The sequence below is a fragment of the Bos indicus x Bos taurus genome, chromosome 27 (assembly GCF_003369695.1).
Source record: "Bos indicus x Bos taurus breed Angus x Brahman F1 hybrid chromosome 27, Bos_hybrid_MaternalHap_v2.0, whole genome shotgun sequence".
In the NCBI taxonomy this organism is placed as follows: domain Eukaryota; kingdom Metazoa; phylum Chordata; class Mammalia; order Artiodactyla; family Bovidae; genus Bos; species Bos indicus x Bos taurus.
The window spans coordinates 23,346,538-23,371,762 of record NC_040102.1 but is presented as its reverse complement, the minus strand read 5'-3'; the positions used below and the strand labels follow the sequence as shown (position 1 = coordinate 23,371,762).

General features: G+C 43.6%; 1 protein-coding gene across 7 annotated transcripts in view; it reads right to left on the bottom strand.

The window, feature by feature from the left end:
• Positions 1–25,225, bottom strand: part of DLC1 (DLC1 Rho GTPase activating protein) — a 521,689-nt gene that overhangs the window by 33,585 nt on the left and 462,879 nt on the right. Inside the window, exon 1 of one of the 7 annotated variants that reach the window (XM_027530246.1) lies at positions 13,486–13,930. The exons of 4 other annotated variants lie outside the window; for them this stretch is intronic. In XM_027530246.1, coding sequence (XP_027386047.1) covers positions 13,486–13,522 — 37 coding nt within the window. In that variant the 5' untranslated portion in view covers positions 13,523–13,930. Of the gene's footprint in view, positions 1–13,254; positions 13,931–25,225 lie in introns of those variants that run through there. 2 more of the 7 variants (XM_027530243.1, XM_027530244.1) reach the window with 2 other exon arrangements.

Genomic DNA, 25,225 nt, shown 5'->3' with positions numbered 1-25,225 from the left:
AAAGTTTAGGATGCATAATAAATGAGAACCTGTTGCTTCTATAGAAATCAGAATTAGAAAAACTGTAAAAAGCTGTCATTGACTTTTTAATAAATGGGATAGTTACTGACTTCACTCTCACCCCTTTGTAGTTACCAAGAGAAAATGGTAACAGTCTAAGATCCATTTTATTTAATATGAAAAGAACCCATGTCTCCTACCAGGTCAGGTAGGGATTTACCCTTTCTAGTTCCCTTCTGATCCAGGCCACGACTTCCACTCTTACCCTAACTGAAACTCCAGGTCTCCTGTTCTCTTTCCTGAGACTCCTGCCACCAACCTTGCCTCATCAAACTTCCTCCATTACATTTTTGATCTTGTGTCTCCTGCACAAACTTCCCTGGAGCTCCTGCTCCACTGCTTAGAAAACAAGTCTAGACATCTCCCCGGGGTTTTTAAGGTTCTCCACGTGGCATGGAACTGTTCAGCTCCCTGTTCCTGCTCCATACCCCAGCCAGAGTAAACATGATCCTTCTTCACCCCCCAACACATCCCTGGTGGAAAATACTCTCCCATTTTCTCATTATCAAATTTTACTCATCCTTCAAGGCTTCAGCCAAGTGTCACCTCCTATAGGCAGTCTTCCCAGATGCCTCCCAACAATTCCATCAATGGTTAACTTTTATTGAGCACTCACTATGTACAAGGCCTAGTTTAAGCACTTCAAAGGTGTATGAATTCTCTGACTCCTCATATTGATCCTAACACGTGAGTTGGGAATATCCCTAAGATATGAAGATGAGGGAACAAGTGGAGAAACAACCACTTCTTGCCATTCAATTGCCATAGTGTGACAGAGAGCAAAGACTTGCAGAAATAAGCAACCCCAATTTCCCTGGAAAAAAAAAAAAAAATCAATGAACAACGTTAACAATATTAAGCCAAACCATGTGAATGCAGCATTACTACTGTCAGGCGAAGAGCTGACTCCTTGGGAAAGACTCTGATGCTGGGAGGGATTGGGGGCAGGAGGAGGAGGGGACGACAAAGGATGAGATGGCTGGATGGCATCACTGACTCGATGGACATGAGTCTGAGTGAACTCTGGGAGTTGGTGATGGACAGGGAGGCCTGGCGTGCTGCGATTCATGGGGTGGCAAAGAGTTGGACACGACTGAGCGACTGAACTGAATTGAACAGGCTCTCGGGACAATTTTTTTTAATTCCCCACCAGGCACAAGTGCCATCAGAAACTGAAAATGCAGTGGAAATACAATGATACATTTAGATCTGGGTTTTCTCTAAGCCAACAACAGACAAACGTGTGAAGGAGGAAATAGGAAATTTTTATTGGAACCAGCTTCAGTAATGACTTGTGTTAGATGAACGAGGTTCGGGAGAACCTTTGGTGTCTTACTGGGAACCATGAGGCCGTATCTGCACACTTCCTGGCATGATGGGGTGACCCTAGCTTCCCCTCACCCCTCAACAGTAAGTTAGAAATTCCCCAACTCCGTCATCGTTCCGCGGAACTCGCCATCTCAGTGGTTGAGCAACGATCGGGTCTGAGCAGGATGTGAGTACTTCCACCTCCCCTCTGCTCTGACTTCAAGGTGGAAACTCTCATCGAGCTTCCTGGCTTCTTTGTGATTTGCCCTGTGCTTCCAAAATCAGGCCTCAAGGCAAATACTCCACGGAATGCATCTCTTAAATACAATTCTAAGGAATCGGGAGGAATGTAAGAAAATTCAAGCACGTTCCGGATTCCGTGGATTCCCCTACGCGGGCAGACTTGCGGGCACAGATCCATAGAAACGCGGGTGCTTTACCAGCCGCGGAGAAGCACGTGGCTGTGTGAAGGCAGGCGCTGCTTTCTGATCTAAACCATGATTCCTAACCCCGGTCACAAACATTCCTTCAAATGGAAGGAAGAATTACTTCAAAGGATCAGTTCTCCTGCCTCCATTCAGGGCACCCACTTTACAGGACTGCCATACAGCTGGGCACCAACAGGCCCACCTTCCCTGGCAGGTGGGTTTCTCAGGGGCAGAGGAGCAAACCACAGCCTCAGACACTTGACCTCGGAGGCTCTGAGCCCGGGTCCTGGCGGCATGACCTGGGGGAGTCTTCTAACCCGCCCCTACCCCCTACCCACGACTCCCAAGTGTTCTCATTTTCTCCACCTAGAGAGGATCCGACAACATCTTTTTAAAGAAGCTCCTGCTGCTAAGTCGCTTCAGTCGTGTCGGACTCTGTGCGACCCCATAGACAGCAGCCCACCAGGTTCCCCCGTCCCTGGGATTCTCCAGGCAAGAACACTGGAGTGGGATGCCATTTCCTTCTCCAGTGCATGAAAGTGAAAAGTGAAAGTGAAGTTGCTCAGTGTCAGACTCTTAGTGACCCCATGGACTGTAGCCCGCCAAGCTCCTCCATCCATGGGATTTTCCAGGCTAGGGTACTGGAGTGGGGTGCCATTGTCTTCTCTGAAAGAAGCTCCTAAGTAAATGTAAAGGTAGTCAGGATCGGGGACCACTGAACCAGGTAGCATTTCTTCATATTCCTTTATCCCAGACTCTTTCTTCCCAAGGTATCCTAGCATCCTTCCCACAGAACTCTGATAACCCTTGCTCGTCCTTACCCTCATGAACTCTCTCCTAGTCCAAAGGGCAGGTGAGCCCTGGATTGGTCTGTAGGAAATACATGATTTATGTCATGTCATGTCATGTCACTCCTCTGCTCAGAATTCCTAGATGACTGCCACTGCCTTTCAGACATGACTCCTCAGCAGACCCCACAGCCATCTTAACTCACCCTCTGCCCAGCCATTCTGCTCACGGAAGGCCTCCAAATGCAAGCTCCACTCTAGTCTTCCTGAACTCCTTTCGGGTCCCAGGATGCACAGGCTCTTCATCTCCTATCTCTCTTGCTGCAGATAAATTCTCCCTCTGTACCCCATCAACCCCTCTCCCTCTCCTTCCCTGGACAGTGAGTATACCTACTAGAAGCTTCTTAATTCATTCATTTATCCCGAGAGACTACTATTTCCACATTGGAAGCACATTTACATTTGTTTGAAGGCTAAGAATCCATTGACATTTGACTGAGAACTACGACTTAAACCCCTATCTCTTTGCAATTAACAAAAATAAATGTTTAGCACACGCACACACATGCTGCCAAAAGACTGGCTACTGGGAATTACCTATGTAAAGTGAATTTCTAGTTGGGCTAAGTCAGATAGGCCAATGTATATGCTAATAGTTATTAAACTCTTCTGTTATCTAATCACAGCAAAGATTATGACTAGCCACTAGCAACATTCCTACCCTCAGGTGCCTAAAAAAAAAAATTCTAAACATCTGCTGTGCCTCTTCTCAAAGAGACCAGAGAGGAAGCTTCTGCAAGACCAGTCAATATAATTCAGTTCCTGGGCCATCTGGCCTTCCAGTAGCTGACCCAAATCCACCTTTAGATATATTCTAGCACAGCCACACATTTACGTGCAGCGAATCACCCTTCACTTCCCTGTTCAGCTCAATATTTATTTATTGCACATCCAGGGTCTGTGCTGCCTGCTGTGTTCAGGGACAATCAAAGACACAGGTCGCTGCCCTGAAGCAGGAAGCCAAAGGGAAAGGTAATTCACCATTGAGGATACTCAGCTGATTCTCTTATGAATGAGCTGGCTTCTGAAGGGCTCTTCTGAGATCCATGTATTTTAGTCCCAAGGGACTCTGTCCAGGCAGCCCCCAAGAGTCCTCGTTTCATGGATGAGAGCCAGACTTCTGACGGCGGCCGCCGTGCCCTCGAGCCTTCCTCCAGCCTGTTACCCCAAGGCCCCCGGGCTAACTGACCCACCCTCACAGGCTTCTTCTCACCCACCCCATGCTCCCTCTTCTGCTTCATCTTTTCTTCTCCCAAAACATTTATTATGTTTATGTTGTCTCTGCCCTCTGTAAACTCGCCGAAGGCCAGTTTCTTTGCCTGTTTTACTCTTTGATATATCCCAAGCACCACCAACAGTGTGGGATACATACTAGTTACTCAATAAATACCATATAAATAAATAAACTGCAATGTGATTTTCTTCTAGTAAAGTGGTCTTAATTTTTTCAGATCAGGAGCCACCGTGAGAAATATATTTTACATTGGCCCCCCACACACATGCATATGTGTACCTATGCACGCATTCATGTACACAAACATGTGTGTATATAAGCATATATAAAACTGAAACAAGTTTCCCCAAATAACACTTACAATAAGTAATGCAGTCTTACATTTTTTTAATGGAAAAAAAAAAAAAAAAAAGTTATTTGTTACCTCCAAAAAAAAAAAAAAAACCAACCTGTTTGAAATACACTGTTCTCACACAGCTTTTTCTTAAAGAGAAGGAAAGAGGAAAAGAAAGAAAGAAAAACGAAGGAAGGAAGGAAGAAAAGTAAACTAATCTCTGTATAGTACAGAGGAGGCTATGAATTCAGAGGAAGGCGGGGGAGGGAGGGAGGGGGCTACTGGGCATTCATTTCAATGCTCAGCTTTTATTTATAAGTAGGGATTATGATCTTTTATAGAAGGCTGGATTGCAGGACAGGAGACTGGGAATAAAAGAGAATAAGCTAAGTGGAGAGCTGGCAAAGCACAGGTGTGTGTGAAGGTACGGTAAGCAGACTCGATTTACTGTAACACACAACAGAGGAAGGGGAGGTATGCAGTGAAAAGTAGGTTATGCCTAAGAGCAGATACAAGCATCTCCTTAGCCTGGTTACCCAATGAGCAACCAACATGATTTCCTCAGATACAGAAGAGCTTTGCATCTGAGTGTCCCAAGTTCCTACTAATAATCCGCCACAGAAAGGGGGCAAAGTATGACCTGTAACAGGTCAGGGAAACAGGTCCAGGAAAGAATCCATTGCTTAGCTAAGTAGCCTTAAGAACACAATCCTTCTGGACTGGTTTCCTCATCTGTAAAATCTGAGATTGCCACAGGCTGTGCAGATTCCTTAAGTTTCTGATTCTAAGAATTCCTTTATGCCCATACCCTCAGACTAGGTTCCATCTGTTAATTTTCCAGATTTATCATCAATTACATGGAGACATTCTGTATGTCTCAAAAAACTGATCAAATGTACAAAATTGACTGGCTTATTGCTAAAATATCTAATTTGTTTCCTTTTTTGGGGGGGCGGGGGGGGGGGGAGCCATGCCTTGTGACTTGCAGGCTCCTACTTCCTGACCAGGGATCGAACATATGCACCCCTGCACTGAAAGAATGGCATCCTAACTACTGGATCACCAGGCAATTCCCTCTAATTTGCTTCTTAATAGATGAGTTTCTAGATTTGTTCCCTGAAGCCTATGATCATATTACAAGAACTCAAAGGCATTTTTGCATATCCATGTCTCCAGCCCTCAAACTAAAATTAGTCTTTACAGGAAGAAAACACTCCAATGCATAGAAAACTCTTGAGTTTAAAAAAAAAAAACCCAAAGTTTTACTTTGCTTATTGATCTTGTACATTTGTGTTTCAGTTAACAGCACCATCTTGACATCAACTCAATCAGTGAACTGGGGGCTGGGAAGACTCTTGGAACTTGTCCATTTTTTCCTCTTTACAAATGAGGAAGCTGGTCCAAAGTTTAGCCAACAATAATTTGCTTACGGTCCCAGAGGGCACCCCCACCCCCCCTCACCCGACCAGCCCTCACTCCTGGTTAGAGAACTTTCTGCACGTGGCAGTCTTGCCCACAAAGATTACCCTCACTTTGAAATCACTAGACTGTTTTCAATACAAGTAAGAACTGGGAGTTTTGAGGGAGTTCTCTTTTAAGTTTTTTTTTTTTCCTCCTACTTGAGATTCAGAGGCAGATACATTGCTTTCTAGTAAAGAACATTCCTAGAAATAATATAAAGGGAGGGGGGCAGGACCCATTTTCCCTAATGATGTGATGACAACTTAATAAATGGCTCTGCTTTAAAGAAGGGACACATAAGGCAAGCCCACACCTGATAGTCTGCACAGGAGTCCACACTCCAGCATTGTAGAAATTAAATCAATTCAAGTTTCCTTTGGGGATCACTGAGTTCAAGTGTTTGCAAAACACTATTTTTAACACACAAACCAGGAAAAAAGCACATAGCTCACATCAAAAAATATATGCCCTTTCCGTGCAAAGGCAAACAGCTCTGGATCCATTTAAGCTCAGGCAGGACTGGGTGCTATCACTCCAGGCTTGAGCTGATCCAACTGTTTCCAGGAACAGAAATCATCTCCCAGTGAATCAGAAACTGGCACTTACTACCCAGCACACACACAAAAATCAAACTTAAATGAAAATAAACTGTTAAGGAAATGGATATTGCATCATCACATCTTTCTACTTCACTGCAATCTGAGGTGGAACAAAACCCACCTCCATCTACACACACACACTCTCTCTCTCTTCCAGTATTCTGCACCAAATATTTATGCCTTTCAAACCACCTGTTGCTAAGAAAAAAGATTTGAAGTAGTTTCTTAGATGATAACTGGATAGATTAGGAAAATGATTTCAAGAGAGGAAGCCATCTTAAACCAACTTTAAGGGTCCTTGTTTTTCTGAGTCTCATTTTTTTTTTTTTTTTGCTAAATGAAGAAGATGGTTTAAAATTATATACTTTGCTTCCTTTTAAACTTACTTTTTCAAGGCAAAAATACCTGGTTACAAACCTAAAATAGCACCTACTTCCCTATCTCCACCATTCAAGACTGACATGTCAGCAAGTCTTTCACATATGTCTGCAAAGCCTATTCTATAACACTAAGCACCTCTCCCCAGTCCGTGGCTTTTGCCCTAAGTTCTACAGCGTCACAGCTCAGGAAAGATAAAATACTGTGCAAACTGTAGTGCTACAAAACTTCAAGTTAGAAATAAAGGGAATAGTGAGGGATGGTACAGAAATATTCACTCATATTGCAGTCCATCCTGACAGAGAAAAAAAGGAAATCTAGAATTGAACGAAACATCAAGTTGCCTTATCAAAGACCAATGAAATTAACAACATGCCAGATACTGGCTAATACAAGCAGACTTTAGCCACTCCTATGTCTAACCTCAAACAGGAAACACTACAGACAGACCTTGCCTTTACTGTACCTCACGGATACTGCAGTTGTTACAAATGGAAGGTTTGTGGCAACTCTGTCAAGCAAGTCTATTATTGGGCCACTTTTCAACAGCCTTTTAAAAAATCACTTAATAGATGACAGTATAAGGTAAATGTAACTTTTATACGTGCAAGGAAAGCAAAAAATCTGTATGACTTGCTTTATTCTGTGGCCTGGAACCAAACCTGCAGAACCTCCAAGACATGCCTGGGTTCAATTAGACTTTCTGACTCTTGAGTAGAAGGTGTAAGAAATAGAAGTATTATTGTCTCCTAGGTGAGCAAAAGAATTATTTTCATCAAAACTGCTTATGACATTCAGCCCCCGCCCCCACAAACACACACAATCCACTGGTCAAAATTTGACCCAAGTATTTTTGTTTAGTTTAGGACATTAATGGTTTTATAATATACGCTTTTCCTACAAACACATTAAAATCCTCATTTTGTTGCTTCCCTGTTTTATTTACACACGAGGACAGGAAGAGGTCTCCAGTTCCATTCAACTCACATATGACCTTGGACTAGTCCTTGAACTTCCAGGCAACTCAGCTGCCCCTCAGTAGGGAAGAGGCAATGTTTTTCCAGGCTGCCTTTGCATAGATCTGGAATTTCCCCTGGAAAGACTTTTACAAATGCATAAGCATCATACAAGATCCCTTTTTGGTGTCACACAGTTTGAAAAACAGAGTTGTAAAGAGATGTCCTTGATGGTGAAAATGACTGCAGAATTTCGGCATCCTCTATCTCCTCGGTTATCTGAGTGAGACAAAAGGCAAGGCAGGGCGGGAGTGCATGGGCCACAGGCCATTTCACCTCTCAGGTCCCTTCCTCTCCGGCCTCCTAAGTGCTGCAACCTGGGAAATGCTATGAACTCAGGGTGTGGAAAACTTTTGTCCCTCAGACATCCTCTGGAGACTCTTGCAAGGAGGAGGAAGGCGCCTTTCTGTCGAGCTGCAGGAAGCAGCCTCTAGCCCTCTCCACAGGACACTCAGAGGTGGGGCAGGGGAGAGAACAAAATGTGGATGGGAGGCGTCAAAGGCATCTGAGGACTCTACGCACTGACCTCAGCCTTCAGCTAGCTTTTGATTTTCCTCCTGGGGGCAGAAAGGGGAAGACATGAGGAGGCCACCCGGTCGAGGTAGAACGTGTGGATGGAAAAGGAGCATACTTTCCACTGTGAAACTCACTCCAGTAGCAGCATAAAAAACAAGAATGAAGGACTGAGAGACTTGATTCCCACCGTGTGTGTTGGCTTGACTTCAGCAAAGGAATACTGTTTTTACCTTTTGGTGCCGAAGAACATTATTTCCTAATAGGTAGGCCTTTTCAAAATGCCATTCAAAATGTTTCCAATGACCTCTGGGAGAAAACTTTCCCTTGGAAACATTATTTTGGAGTGCTTTCACAGAAGTAAGCACTGTTCAGTATAGTCAACAGAAACTAGAAAATGGTATCCAAAACTCCTTCTTCACATATTAAAGACAGAGGCTTGAGTTCTCCATTCACGAGGCCCCTGAGAGGGGACAGAGAAACCACTCATTTGTCAACCTGGGACCCTAACGTTACAGGTCTCTACCTACCAGCACAAAGAAACTGTGGAGTAACTGCAAGGCTCTGTTTGGCCACCAAATATTGTTTCCTCAACCGAATCAACTCCTGCCAAATGTATGTCCACAATCGGGATCTACAGTCACAGACACCTGGTTGAAATCCTAGCTTGGTCATATACAGTGATCTCAGGAAAGGTATTTAACTCTCTCCCAGGGCTCAGATTCCTCATCTTAGGAATGGAAATAACTAGATCTACTTTGTGAGGTTGCATGAAGATTACATGTGACAATGAAAGCAAACTTAAGAATACATTTTAACTTCTATAATGTGGCTCAGTGGGTTAAGAGTCCGCCTGCAACGCAGGAGACATGGGTTCAATCCTTGGGTCAAGAAGATCCCCTCGACGAGGGCATGGTAACCCACTCCAGTATTCTTGCCTGGAGAATCCCAGAGGACAGAGGAGCCTGGTGGGCTACAGTTCATAGGGTCGCCAAGAGTTGGACATGACTGCGGTGACTGAGCACGCATACATAATGTCACTACTATTCTGTTAAAAGTCTATATATTAAAAAAAAGTCTATGTATTTTTTATAAAAATTAAAAAGAAGTATCCACACTAGAGAAAGCTGACTGTTGCTTATTAGAAACTATGAAATTTTTATATATACATATACATGTACATATACATATGTATAGGCTAAAACCACAATACTTTATTCCTACCCACTGTTAATTACGATGGCAAGGAGGAAATAGCTAGTGAAAAAAAACTGTTGAGACCCAATTAAAGAAGTTCCAGCGGAACTATACTTACTTATCATTGATGATGATAATCCTTAACAATAACACAGGATCCCACAAGGAAAAACGCAAACAGGCAGGAAGAGGCTTTCTCAGCTGGGAATCTTACCCCTTTCACATTAATTAGATTTCTGACTAACTTGAGGTGGAAAGAAAACACCACTGATCATACTCCCTCCAGCCATCTATTCCTATAAAAACGTATTTTAACCCTACAGCACTGTCCTCCTTAAAAAGAGTAAGAATTACCCTCAAGTTCTGGAATTCCTCTCTACACAATGGCCACACAATCAGATACACAGACAACTGTGAAAATCCACTCCAGAAAAGCATTCTCCTCCTAACTTCACAGCCATGGAAAAGAGGCACTTGGCACTGTGCTTTTTAGGACACAATGCTGGACCTTTATACCTTATGGCTGAGCATCAGTTTCCACCACCCCCCCACCCCCACCACAGCGAGGACAATTTTTGATGTCCTGCATGCTATGAAGATTACTCCTTGTACTGCAGCCCCACAATGCCAAAGTATATTAGAGGTAAATCTTGCTAAAATGAACATTCAGAGAAATGACTCCATTTAGAAATTAAATTCTCTCTCCTCCACTGGATTCCAACTCATATCATTGTAAGCATTAGACTAAGTCAACTTTACAAATGAAAACCACTCGTCTTCCCAAGCCAGCTTTATAATTTCAAGAATAGGCTTGGCAATGATGAGACTTTCTGCCAGCTGTACCACGAGCTTGCTTGCGCTGTAATGTTCTAAAGCACAGAGAATTTGGTCTTTAGCACTTTGGCAATGTCCAGGGAGGAAGGGGAAACATCTGAAGTTATTTTTACTTTTGCAAGTCCTCTGGTTGTGCACAGTGAATGCTAGGGTGGGTCAAGTATTGTCTAGAACCTTCAGAGTCTTTTTTTTTTTTTGCATGGCCTCATTTCCGTCTTCCTGTTGCTAGGAAGGGGAGCTAAGCATGAGAAAAGCGTGTTTACAATACTGGACCATCCTGTCCAGCACAAGGCTCTCTTCAAAAGAGTACAATTCACTTCACCCACTGTACTCTGGATGCCCCATTCATCTGAACCAAACCACCCTCCCCTGAATATTTTCAAATTGCATATTTACCCACTGAAGCCATAAAAATACCACTTTCATTTGAACGTTGCATCATGGCTTAAAATCTCCATGGGGACACCAAGGGAAACCCAAGTACTTATTTTTGTATTTGAAACCACCTCTTGGAATCCCACCAAGCCTCTGATTAGAAGGCATCTCACCGGGGCCTCCCATACCCTCTTAAAGCCCCACACTAGTTTTACAAGAAAGAGTTTAACTACTATCCAGATTTTTCACTTCACAGTGATAAACTGTTTAATCATAACATGCTTTTCTATTAATCTGCTATATTTTCCAGAAGCAACCAAGCATTCCCCTTTAATGTAAAAACACCCAGAAACTTCGCTCCATCTTCGGTTTTTGAACTACAAGACAGAACAATAATAAACAAAAATAAAAAGGCTTGAAAGGGGCATCCGATCTCTCACCTTTGCTCCAGAACTATAGGAAAATCCTTTGATTAGTCCAGTGTATTAAAACTTGGAACACTGCCTTCAATTAGCCATAGTAACTGTTTAAGCTTTTTGGTCTTTAAGGAGTTAGAGGTGGTGTTTCTCCTAAGGTCCACAATTAGTAAGTTAAGACACAAGTAAGTCATTGATATGACACTTCTCATTCACTGGAGGGAAAGATGAAGTTGGAAGCTACTTAGTCTGATTCTGTGGAGGAGGGAAACCAAGTCAATTCTCTGTCTTGGGCTTCCAGCCAGTTTGGTGTAAGGTGTCACTCGGCATGAATTAAAATAAAATCTGTTTTTGTCAAAAGCAAAGTTTTAAAACCAGCTGGGAGAGAAAGTCAGTCCGCTGTGCTTCATTTTAAACGCTGAACAGTAGTGCTAATGAAAAAAATATGCACTCAGGTTTGGGCCACGCTGTAAATCTGGCATGCCACAATAAAAGTTAATACACACAATCGCCAACATTTTCTCAGAAAACGTCTCGAAATAACGTCTGAATGCACATCTGCTAACTATTTGACACTCATTTCCCAGGACTCAGTTCTATTAGGGGGACTGTTGACTTACAGGGCACCCCTCCGACCATCTGCTGCAGTCTGCAAGCCAAGATGGCACTAGGTCCCTCCATTAATTTCTCACTTATGCTCCGCAAATTATCTCTGCGGAGGACCAGCCTGCAGGCCAGATGGATGCTGAATTAGTCAACCTCTTGGAGCTGCTGATAGATTTACATCCAGAGTTCTGCTGGGCTATTATTTTCCTTCAAATCTTCAGCAAATAGAGTTTTGAAAAAAACAAAAAAGTAATCTGAGACTCGGTATTCTGCCTTCTTCAGAGCTATGATTTTTTTTTTCCCCATCCAAATGCGTCATATACCCCGCCCTCACGAATCTTCCGGTAACGGAGGCTGTGCCTGGACTGCATTCCTCCGCCTCACCGGCCATCACTAAGGCAGCTTCTGAATCCTAAGAATGTACCCATTTGCTAGCCAAGTTGAGTGTAAAATGACTGGGGCAAAGCAAGCTTGGGCAATATTTTCTTCTCCACTCTACATGCAGGGGTTCCCTCCTTCTCTAATTAGCACACACTGGGTACTGAACATCACAGAGACTGTGCTCAGCCCTTGTCGTTTGATCCTCAGCACCTCCCAGCGCGGTAAACACAGTTATGACGCCCCTGGTGCAGCTGAAGGAGGTACGGCGAGGTGTCACTTCTCAGATTCACTCAGCTAGAAGGCTGCAGACCACTATTCCCACCCTGCCGGCCTCACCCAGGGTCCGCGCGCTGGAAAGGCACGCGGAGACTGTTAAGTTACACGTGGCGGCGTCGACTTGCCGCGGCCAGAGGTGTAACTCCTGCCTAAGGATCAAAGGCTCGGTCCGCGAGGCTGGCGGTGGGGACAAGGACACGGAGGGGCAGAGGTCCAAAAGGCCGTCACCTCGATATACGGAAAAAGCCAGATCGCCCGTTGTGCTTCCTTCCTTTTGGCGGCCCCGGGATTCGCGGCGCGCGGGCGCCTCCTCCGGAGCCAAGGGCGTGGGCATCCCCGTGGGGCATTTTAGGAAACCCAGTCCAACGCCCCAGCACGTGAAGGCACAGTCTTCCAGCAAGCGCCCCACATGCAAGCCTTGGGGCTGGCTAAAACAGCTGCAGTACTCTCCAGGGGCAGGCAGCCACCAAAGCAAGACTTTCCTGGCTAAGCCTGAGTTATTTTCCAGTGTTTAAAATATTTGAACAAAAACGGTTGGAAATTAAAAGTTTTTTGGTAGGCTCACTTTTAAGCAGTTGAACATTTTTTTCCAAGGGTCACCGCAGTCTAAATACCCCTAAATAATAAGATTCTCAAAGGAGTCAACGCTGATTTTGGACTTGTAGCGTGAAGGACAGCAAGCGCCGAGCCCTGCAAAGGTCCTCAAAGGGAAGAGAGTAGAAAGAAGGTCGCTCCGCGCCCCCTCGGAGCCAGAGGCCACCGCCTCGGATTTAGAATAAGAATAGAAAGACCGCCAGTGAGGCTGGGCAGAGGGACTACGCGTCTTGCGACCCCGGCCCGGCCCTGTGCCCCCCAGCCCGGCCTGCACCCCCAGCCTGCGCGGGAAGTTATTGTGGGTTTCACTTCATCATTTACGGTCGCCCACCCCCCACCCTCACCAGCCCGCAGCCCTTCCCAGAGCCCACGGGGCGCGTCAGCCCGCGGCATTACCCGAGATTAAGACCTCCCTCCCGGACGACGACCCTGGTTTTCCCCACACTCCACCTCCTGCACTCCAAGAAACACGGGCGACTCGGTTCCGAGCCTCCTCGGAAAGCGCTGCCAAAGCACAGAACGTCAGGCACCGACTTGACAAGGCAGGGTGACATTTCCTCCGCGGCGGGTTCCCTCCGCAGCTGGCTCTCGAGGCCGGCCGGACGGCAAGGCACAAGTCTAGCTTACGTGTTAGGATCATGGTGTCCGGCTTCTCTCTGCACATCAAGTGCGGCAGGGGACGGCGGGCGCGCGGTGGGGAAATCGAGGCAGCCCCACGCAGCTCGGCTCCGGCGCCGGGACCCACGACGGCACCCGAGACGCGCGCGCCCCTCCGAGCGATCCTCAGAGCATCCTTGCTCGCCACCCCAGAAAGAACGCGGGGTTTGCCCGAGATCGAAAAGGGGGAGCGCTCAGAGAGCTGAGCCAGAAGCCCGGGAGCGCTGCTGGCTCCTGCCGCAGGGAAGTTCGGCCATGGCCGGGACCGGAGCCCTGCGCCCTCGTACTAGCCGCAGGAGCGCTCTGCCTCCCGCCTAGCCGGCAGGCCGCGCCCTCCTGCAGCGCCCACCCCAGAGGGGAGGAACTAGACCCTGCGCGTCTCCTCCTCCCCGCCGCCGGGGTTTCCAGCAGCGTCTCCCGCCGGCCTCAGGCCCCGCCCTACTCTCCCGGCCCCGCCCCCTCACTACCAGGCCCCGCCCCTCCCCTCATCCCGCGCCGCCCAGCTAGCCCGCCACCGCCCGAGGCCTCCCCTGGCGCTGCCCCCCGTCAAGCCCCGCCCCGTTCCTCCTCCGCCCCGGGCTGGAATGTCTTTCCCCTGGCCGGCAAATCCGCTGAAGGAAGCGCCTACAAGTCTCTCATTAGTGGTCTTGGGGGCAAAGGCAAAGGCTGGACCCTGGGGGCATTTACTTGCTGGGGAGGTCTGGGCTCCACTCTGGGAACACTTTCCCTCATCTTTTTCTTGGTAGGTTTGCACACTTTTTTCTTTTTTTTTTTCACTTGTTATCCTGCCTTTCATCATGACTGGAACCGCATAAATTCCTGGGAACCAAGGCGAGGTGGGGAGGGAGGGGTGAATCAATGTTTCATTACATGTAAAATGGGAAGAAGACAACCTGTCCCTTGGACATTCATCATTCATTGCTAAGGTGCGCAGGGGTACAGAGGAATGTAACTGACGCTGTAGTAGAGAGGGACAGCTGTAACTCCACGTGTCCAGTCTGCTGTGTGCAGCCAGAGCTAAAGGTTTCCTAACCAAAGCCCTTGGGCCACAACCCAGTGCAGCTCCTGGAACTGGTAGAGCAGACTCCAGACTGCAGAATTAGAATCTCTGATGTTGAGAATCTGCATTTTTTTTTTTTTACAAGCCCTTGGGTGATTCTGGTGCACTGCAATTTGAAGACCCCTGATATAAAAGGAAGCTTCATTTAAAAAGATTACAATTGACTATAATCTCTGTAAAATTAAAAAGAAAAAAAACTCTGATAGAGATTGCATGAAAATTTCCTTTGAGGCTAGTCAGTGCTTTCTGCCTATTTCCTCTGGGTAAAGAAAACACCAGTCTAAACCTATTCATTAAATACATCCAGAGCATTTATTTACCATGAGCCAAACACTGTTCTAGGCTCTGGAGATTCAGCAGTGAGCAAAAAAGATACACATCCCTTCCCTTCTGGAGTATACTTCCTAGTGGGGAAGATGCACAATAAAAAAAATAAGTCAGTGAAATATATATAATGTCTTAGATAGAGATATATAAAGTAGGGGAGGGGACAGGGAAGCTTGAAGCAGAGTCTGTTTTCAAATAGGGTTAAATACAAATGGGAGAATTTAAACTAATCTCTTGATTAGTTTAAAATGTGTTGATTTCATAGCTGGGTCTTAGTTGACATACACAACTTTTTCACCCCATTGCTTCAAAAACAAAATAAAAACACTCATTTCACCACTGATTTCCTAATTTACCCAAACTGGAATTGGGCTCTGAGGAGTGGCATCCTGGGAGTGCATGGGGCTCCTCTATTTAACGGTTATTTCCAGGGCTTTTACCTACTTAGAGCTGCTGGGGACCCCAAGATAAGCAAGGGCAGGCCCTTTGCCTGCTCAGAGTTTAGTCTGCTAACAAAGCAAAGGGCTTATGAGAAAGAGGTCCTGGAAGGGCCTGAAAAGTGGGGACCCGACCTGGCCCAAGAAGAAAGAAAAGGGAATGTCCCTCTGAAGTCCAGGAGCTGGAAGAACGCTCAAAACAGCCGCCAGCAAGGGGGAATTCGATTCAGGGGAAACTGGAAAAATAAAGGCAAGAACTTTCAATTCCCTACACTACTGTGTTGACAATTTTTAAAAATCCTTAACAGCAAAAAACAATGTAAACCACTATAAAGAAAGAAGGCATCCCATGATCAGATTTGCATTTTGAAATCTTTGCTCAGTGCGTACTTCTTCAAAACTTGAAAAAGAGGAATATTTCCCTAAACTTCCCTTATACAGTAAATTCTCTTGTTTAGAAACAATCCAAACCTTAAAAATATAGATACTCTAAGCCTCTCCTCCAAAACATATCAATTCTCAGAATAAGTTCTTAATGCTTATTAGTTGGTTGAAGTTCTATTTTTCTTGAATTAGGTTTCCAGGCATCTGTGCAAGTCTGATGTACCATCTGCCACTAAGCTATTCATCTTTCCAGAATAAAACCTACTAATGTTAATATTTTTGTCTCAAGTCTCATTCCTTTTTCCTTGATTTTTTAAAAATATCTTTTGATGTGGCCCATTTAATTATTCATTTGTGGCTGTGCTGCGTCTTTGTTGCTGTGCAGGCTGTCCTCTAGTTGCAACGAGCAAGGGCTACTCTCAGCTGTGGTGTGCAGGCTTCTCGTTGCGGTGGCCTCTCTTGTTACAGAGCACGGGCTTTAGAGCACGTGGGCTTCAGTAGTTGTGGTGCATGGGCCTGGTTGCTCTGCGGCATGTGGGATCCTCCCAGATCAGGGATCGAACCCCTGTTTCCTGCATTGGCAGACAGATTCTTTACCACTGAGCCTCCAGGGAAGCCTCTTTCTCCTTGACTATTTATGTTGTTTTCTCTTTTTTCATTCCATCTCTTTGGAGGTTTGTGTGACATGGATTGCTCACCATCTAAAAATAATAGTAACTCCAGACACATTTCCTTGGTGATGCATTGGTTTTCATATAGCCTCCCCTGAATCTCATTGTCTTCTTCCATTCTTTGGTTTCCTAACATAGCCTGTGACCTGGGCCAAATCCCAAATTTTATTTTTTAAATTCTTACTCCCATTTCGTGGAGAAGGCAATGGCAACCCACTCCAGTACTCTTGCCTGGAAAATCCCATGGATGGAGGAGCCTGGTAGGCTACAGTCCATGGGGTCGCAAAGACTCGGACATGACTGAGAGACTTCACTTCTTCTTCTTACTCCCTTTAGAAATGGATATGCTACATTCAGAAAACTGCTACACTTGTAGAATGTGGTTGAAACAGGACTTTGGAAATAGGTCACTTACCAACTGTGTGATGAATATATTATTTAGCCCCCTAAACTTTAGCTTCATCTTTGAAAAAAGAGGTTTGAAATAGTGCATATCTCATGAGGTTTTTCATGAAGATTGATAAGCTCATGCACATTACAGCTTAGCACATAGTAAGTACTTGATAAGGCTAGACATTATTATTATATATTAGTAAATGGGCACATCAAACTAAGCCAGGCAATTAGTATTTAAATAACCATCTAGGAGAAGATGAGGAGAAGGCAATGGCACCCCACTCCAGTACTCTTGCCTGGAAAATCCCATGGACGGAGGAGCCTGGTGGGCTGCAGTCCATGGGGTCACTAAGAGTCAGACATGATTGAGCAACTTCACTTTCACTTTTCACTTTCCTGCATTGGAGAAGGAAATGGCAACCCACTCCAGTGTTCTTGCCTGGAGAACCCCAGGGACGAGGGAGACTGGTGGGCTGCCGTCTATGGGGTCGCACAGAGTCGGACACGACTAAAGCGACTTAGCAGCAGCAGAAGATGAAAACAACAAGATTTTGATTTCAATCTTTGTGAATCTGAGGAACCTGTACAAACTGGGGCAAGGAAGAAGTGGGGATGTCATTAAGAGTTAAACACACAGTGGTCCTTTCCGGATGAAAGAAGGTCCCCAGGAAAGAGCAGCATCCTGCCTCTCCATCTAACCATCAACTCATCACCCACGGTTTCATTTGTCTATCACTGGAAGACGCCATTAGCCAGGGTTTGTCAGCCAATGCATGGCATGAGATTTGAATATTGAAACACTGGACTCCAAGAGGCACGGAATAAGGGAGCCCATTTCCCTGCCCACAGTATATACGGTCCTCTGATACTCCTTTGATAAATGAGAATAAAAAGCCCTCACAGGGACTTCACTGGTGGTCCAATGGCTAACACTCTGTGCTCCCAACGCAGAGGCTCCTGGTCAGGAGATAGATCCTACGTGTCACAACTAAGAAAGATGCAGCCAAATAAATAAATATTTTAAAAAACATCACAAATTACCCCAGGTTTTGTTGCTACTGTAGCTGCTGCTGTTCTCAATGGTAGGTTAAAACCAACAACAAAGAAAATATTGGACATAAGGACCTGTGATGCTGCTCTTCACTTCCTGCCACACTCCTCTCAGTTGGAGCATCAATTTCAGTGAAGTTATTCACAAGGATAGCCAGGCCCTGTCATCTACATGGATGTTTTCACATTCAAGGGCTGTATTACCAAGGCAAACAAATCACACGGCGAACTTCTAAACTGCCAAACAGAAGGCTGGGTGACTTAATTGGGCTACCCTTTGATTCCCGTGTGTGGTAACTCGCTTCAGTTGTGTCCGTTTTGCGACCCACCAGGTTCCTCTGGGAGAAGGTGATGGCACCCCACTCCAGTACTCTTGCCTAGAAAATCCCACGGACGGAGGGGCCTGGTGGGCTGCAGTCCATGGGGTTGCTAGGAGTCGGACATGACTGAGCAACTTCACTTTCACTTTTCACTTTCATGCATTGGAGAAGGAAATGGCAACCCACTCCAGTGTTCTTGCCTGGAGAATCCCAGGGACGGGGAAGCCTGGTGGGCTGCTGTCTATGGGGTCACACAGAGTCGGACACGACTGAAGCGAAGCGACTTAGAAGCAGCAGGTTCCTCTTTCCATGGGATTCTTCAGGCTCTTTTCTGATGATTAATATTATGTATCATTGATATTGCCCCAGGGCATCCTTCTTGCTTTTTTTTTTTTTCCCCATTAAAGAAAAGAATAGAACTCAGGTACCTACAGGCAGTCATGCAGATAATGCCGATGAGGAAAGCAAGTCATAGAGGGATGGCTAGAAGTTGAGGAACCCAGGGCCCCTCCAAGAGGGCAGCGCCACTCAGGCTCACTTGGTTCTTGGCTTGTGTTAACACAGCAACCCATTGTCCTGGGTTTAAAGATTTTGTTTTCAAGAGCCCCTAGATTTCTAAATTTTTATACCACATGTGCCAATTTTTAGATGCTGGCAACTAATTTAAAAAAAAACAAACATTGAAACCCATCCCTGTTTCAACTTTGGGCTTCATTTAGCTCTGGGGCAGCTAGCGTAAACCTCTGCTCTAGTGATACAAGCCAAGCACTCTCTTTAAAAATTTATTTCTCTCCCACAGGAACTAAAAGATTTCTGCACTTGGAGAATGTTGTAATATAATTTGTGTTCAATGGACCATTGTGAAATGTGTGTGGGAAATAAGTTTTTTATTTTTACTGTTCAAAGGAAATGTGATAAATAGTAGAAAGTAGTGAAATAGTTTGTAAACAGTATACAATTCAGAGAAATAATTAAATTTGAAGTTTAATGGTTGTCCTTAAAACATTCATTCATGGTGAAGCTTCCATGGCCCAAATCTGGATTCTTTTCCCACCGTCTACCCTGGTATTCAACCTTTTCCAAAATATTTGAAACCCAGATGCCAGCGGGTATAGGATGGTGAAAGAAGAGAAAAAGCAAGGTTTAGGAGGGGAAATGAATTAGCCTGCTTGTAATTCTACCTACAATAGCGGAGTCTGGCAGGCTACAGTCCATAGTGTCATAGAGTCGGACATGACTGAAGTGACTTAGCATGCATGCATGCATGCACACGATAGCTCTCTTAGACCATTTTTTGACTACATCTTTTGAACACATGAAGTTTAAAATATGGGGAAGGTTAACAATCTGTCAGTCAGTTTTAGTTCAGAGGAGGAAGTCCCTTGTTCCTGCATAAAGGTGGTAAAAATCTATTTTCTGCATAATCACTTAAGCCTCAAATATGATCCAGCCTAGCACAGAACTTTTATTATTCAACAAATATTTATAAAATCCTAGAAAAGACACTGTGCTGATGAGATAAAATTCAACAGGAATAAATAGGTTCTGGGATGTTATGTACAGAATGGTGATTATAGTTAATAACATCTTACTGCATATTTGAAGGGCTTCCCAGGTGGCACCAGTGGTAAAGAACACGCCTGCTAATGCAGGAGAGGCAAGAAACTTGGGTCCAATCCCTGGGTCAGAAAGATGCCCTGGGAGAGGAAATGGCAACCAGTATTCTCGCCTGGAGGGCTTCTGGGTTCCTCACTTCTTGCCATACCACTGTGACTTGCTTTCCTCACCAGCATCACCTGAGTGTCTGTAGATACCTGAGTTCTATTCTCTTTTTTAGTGGAAAAAAAATGAAAGAAGGATGCCCTCCGGCAATATCAATGATATATAATATTAATCATTAGAATAGAGCCTGGAGAATCCCACGGACAGAGGAGTCTGGTGGCTACAGTCCATAGGATCTACAGAGTCGGACATGACTGAAGTGACTTAGCACGCATGCATATTTGAAAGTTGTTAAGAGTAGATCTTAAAAGCTCTCACCATAAGAAAAAACAATTTGCAACAATTTGTGGTTCAGTTCACTTCAGTTCAGTCGCTCAGTCGTGTCTGACTCTTTAAGACCTCATGGACTGTAGCACGCCAGGCTTCCCTGTCCATCACCAACTCCATAAGCTGACTTAAACTCATGTCCATGGAGTCAGTGATGCCATCCAACCATCTCATCCTCTGTCATCCCCTTCTCCTCCCACTTTCAATCCTTCCCAGAACCAGGGTCTTTTCAAATGAGTCAGTTCTTCGCATCAGCTGGCCAAAGTATTGGAGTTTCAGCTTCGGCTTCAGTCCTTCCAATGAACACCCAGGACTGATCTCCTTTAGGATGGACTGGTTGGACTCCCTATAGTCCAGCGGACTCTCAAGAGTCTTCTCCAACACCACAGTTCAAAAGCACCAATTCTTTGGTGCTCAGCTTTCTTTATAGTCCCATCTCACATCCATACATGACTACTGGTAAGACCATAGCTTTGACTAGACGGACCTTTGTTGGTAAAGTAATGTCTCTGCTTTTTAATATTTTGTCTAGGTTGGTCATAGGTTTTCTTCCAAGGAGCAAGCATCTTTTAATTTCATGGCTGCAGTCACCATCTGCAGTGATTGTGGAGCCCAAAAAAATAAAGTCTGTTACTGTTTCCATTGTTTCCCCATCTACTTGCCATGAAGTGATGGTACCGGATGCCATGATCTTAAGTTTTCTGAATGTCGAGTTTTAAGCCAACTTTTTCACTCTCCTCTTTCACTTTCATCAAGAGGCTCTTTAGTTCTTTTTTGCTTTTTGCCATAAGTGTGGTGTCATCTGTGTATCTGAGGTTATTGATATTTCTCCTGGCAATGTTGATTCCAGCTTGTGCTTCATCCAGCCTGGCATTTCGCATGATGTACTCTGCATCTAAGTTAAATAAGCAGGGTGACAATATTCAGACTTGGCAAATTTCTTTCCCAATTTGGAACCAGTCTGTTGTTCCATGTCCAGTTCTAACTGTTGCTTCTTGACCTGAATACAGATTTCTCAGGAGGCAGGTCAGGTGGTCTGGTATTCCCACCTCTTGAAGAATTTTCCAGTTTGTTGTGATCCATACAGTCAAAGGCTTTGGCATAGTCAATAAAGCAGAAGTAGATGTTTTCCTGGAACTCTCTTGCTTTTTTAATCATCCAACAGATGTTGGCAATTTAATATCTGGTTCCTCTGCCTTTTCTGAATCCAGCTTGAACATCTGGAAGTTCACGGTTCATGTATTATTGAAGCCTGGCTTGGAGAATTTTGAGAATTACTTTGCTAATATGTGAGATGAGTGCAGTTGTGCAGTAGTTTGAGCATTCTTTGGCATTGCCTTTCCCTGGAATTGGAATGAACACTGACCTTTTCCAGTCCTGCGGCCACTGCTGAGTTTTCCAAATTTGCTGGCCTATTGAGTGCAGCACTTTCACAGCATCATCTCTTAGGATTTGAAATAGCTCAACTGGAATTTCATCACATCCACTAGCTTAGTTCATTGTGATGCTTCCTAAGGCCCACTTGACTTCGCATTCCAGTATGTCTGGCTCTAGGTGAGTGATCACACTATTGTGGTTATCTGGGTCATGAAGACCTTTTTTGTATAGTTCTGTGTATTCTTGCCATCTCTTCTTATAATATTTGTGGTGACTGATGTTAATTAGACTTATTCTAGATTTATCACAGTGATCATTTTGCAATATATACTTATATTGAATCATTATGTTATACTCCCAAAACTGATATAATGTTATATGTCAATTATATCTCAATTTGGGGCTTCCCTTGTGGCTCAGCTGGTAAAGAATCTGCCTGCAATGTAGGAGACCTGGGTTTGATCCCTGTGTTGGGAAGATCCCCTGGAGAAGGGAAAGGCTACCCACTCCAGTATTTTGGCCTGGAGAATTCCATGGACTGTATAGTCCACGGGGTTGCAAAGAGTTGGACACAACTCAGCGACTTTCACTTTCATATCTCAATTTTTAAAAACTTCAGTAAATGACAAAAACAAACAAACAAAAAACAGAATATAAAGAGAAGGCTTGGAAGAGAAAGCTCTTCGGTAGACAGTAGAAGCAAATAGAGTCTGCCACAGTTCACTGGTGTGCTGGACACACTGAATTCTCAATCTTGATTTGGTAAAGCATGCTTTCCTGAGAGAATTATAATATTCACAGTAGAATCTCCTTTGAAAGGCTATTTCATTTAATAGCTGAGATAGTTAATCAGCCCAAGGCCTCACAGCCCCAAATGGCAGAGAAGTGACCCCAGGACACCTCATCAGTGCCTCTGCCACCCCCACCTTCCATCTGTGCTTTACCAAGGATGGCTCTGATCCTTTCAAGTGGCCTTTGACAACACAAACATCAGGCCAGAGAAAAGTAAAAACTGGGATCCTTTTTGAATCCACAGAAGAAAATGGTCTAATTTCCCACTGAATTAGACAATTTTAATGGCATGCTTTTGATTCTTTGTCTATTCTGACATTATTCTCAATTGAACAGGATTTTTTTTTTTTTTTTTGAGCTTGTAGCAAATAACTTATTGAAAACTGAGGATGGACAATGTTATTTTTATACAAATTAATAATATTTAATCTTTTGCTTTCTTATTTAACTTTTGTGACTATAAAATATTCATTGTTTAGAAATTTGGAAAATATGAAAAAGTATAAAGAAGAAAATAAAAACCTTCTCATAATTGCACTACCAGAGACAACTGGAGATGATTGACATTTTTATGTCTCTCTTCCCAGTCTGTTTTTCTAAGGACAGATCCTTTACTGTACAACATTGGAATCATAGTGTATATTGTTTGTAATATTTTCTTTCACTTCATATAACTGAAGAATATAGCTTTTGAAAGTTGCTTCGTATTTCTTCTTATGGATAGACAACAAATCGTCAATCAATATTGAATTTCAAATTTTTCACCGTTTTTCCTTTCATGGACATTCTTGAATAAAAATTTTTAAAGACCAAGAATGATTATTTCCTTCAGGAAAATTCACTTACTTCGAATTAAGAGGTAGGAAGACATTAGGACATTTGATATATATTTCTAAATCGTCATCCAGAAAGTCTGTACTTATTTTACATTTTCACCAGTGATTGAATGTACCCATTTCTCTACAATGTTAAGCATCGTAATAATTTCCATTACTAATTTAATAAGCAAAAATATATTATCTCATTATTAAGTCTACACTTGTTTGAATATTAAACTGGATTAATTTACTATAGTAAAATATATGTACCATAAAATTTATTTTAACCACTTTGAAGTGTACAGTTCAAAGGCACTGAGTACATTCACACCATTTTTCTAGCAGTCACTACCATGCATTGCCGGAGGTCTGTCATCCTCCCCAGCTAATTCCCCATTCTTCCTTCCCCAGCCTCTGGGAACCGCTGTTCTACTTGCTGTCTCTGGGAATTTGACTATTCCATGTAGCTCATATAACTGAAATCATACAGTATCTGTCTTTTTGTGTCCAGTCCTTTTGTTATACTGGTTGAGTGTTTTCATATTTATTAACCAGTGATAATTTTAAAACTTGCCTATTTAATCCCACAGTTTTGTTCTTTTTTTTTTTTTTTTTGATGAAGCATTTTGTCTTTTCTTAAAGATATTAACCATTTGTCATTTGTCCCTATAAAAATATTTTTAGTAGTTTGTTATCTGCCTTTTAAGCTTGATTATGATATTTTAAAAAATTAACAAACAACATTCAAAGATCTTATTTGTTTTTCTTAATGATTAACTAGGAATTTACTTAAGAAGTTTTCCCAATGTGGTTTGAAGCCAGAAATGCTAAGACACAAAATCAATTTGCAAAGCAAGGTCATTTAACAGGTGGGACTTTTGCTTTAGTTATAAGTTTCCTTATTTACTCAAAGAAATATTCTAGGTATCTTATTTGATTTTTCTGTTTACTCTAGCATCACATATAGATGCTACATATAGAGTAAGGCCTCCATAAAGACTTACTGCAAAAGGCTCGCAGGTTTAGTGTATAAATTGGAGACTTAGGGGCATTGAGTTTCCATAGTTATGAAAATCTGCATGAAATCATTCACGAGTTTGTTTTTACAAACAAGATGTTTTGTGTTCACTTGAGTTGTAATGCGTTGCTTTTCTTCATAGTAGACTGCGTCTTAAAATAAAAATACTATGGCATGGGTTAGGGTGACTGCCTGAAAATTAATAAACAGCTCTTTTTCTCAGCTGCTAACTACAGCATGTTGGCCATTATAGTATTATTTCTGGAAACCCCTACACAGCTCCAGATCATTAACTTACTTTAATGGCCAGAAGGAGAATGAAGCTGCAGTCAGTCGTTAAGCTTGGCTTTTCATGCATAGCTAACTCAGTCAATTATCTCTTATGAATTCAGTTGAATTAAGCTGCTTGGGGGGAACTAAATGACAACACATTAGACATTTTAAAAATAGCCCTGGTTATAGGAGTCATGAATTGTGAAAGACTGACCTTTGAAGATTTATCAGGAGAGACCAGAGTAGGTTGACTCTCTCCTATACAAATATTCTACTGCTGGACTCACAGCTATTTCTGTATTGATTATTGTAATCTTTTTCATGGGTTGACAAAACAAACATACAATAAAGGGCAAAAAAATTAGAAAAGCCCACTGAATGTCACAACTGAGTTCTCCAGGTCTGAATTAGAAAAATGAATGTGTGAGGGTCCTTCAGTCCATGCATGTGTAGAAGAAAGAATGCTGATGCAACTCACGTTCCTGCCCTGGTCACAGACTCTATCAGTGACCTTGAGTTGCTTACATAATATTATCGCTTGTTCCTTAGTTTATCTTAAAAATTATATATATTAGATATATATGATATGTTCGTATTATGCTTTATTGTGCTGTGCTCAGTGCTCAGTTGTGTCCAACTCTTTGTTACGCTATGGACTGTAGCCCACCAGGCTCCTCTGTTGATGGGATTCTGCAGGCAAGAATACTGGAGTGGGTTGCCATTTCCTTCTCTAGGGGA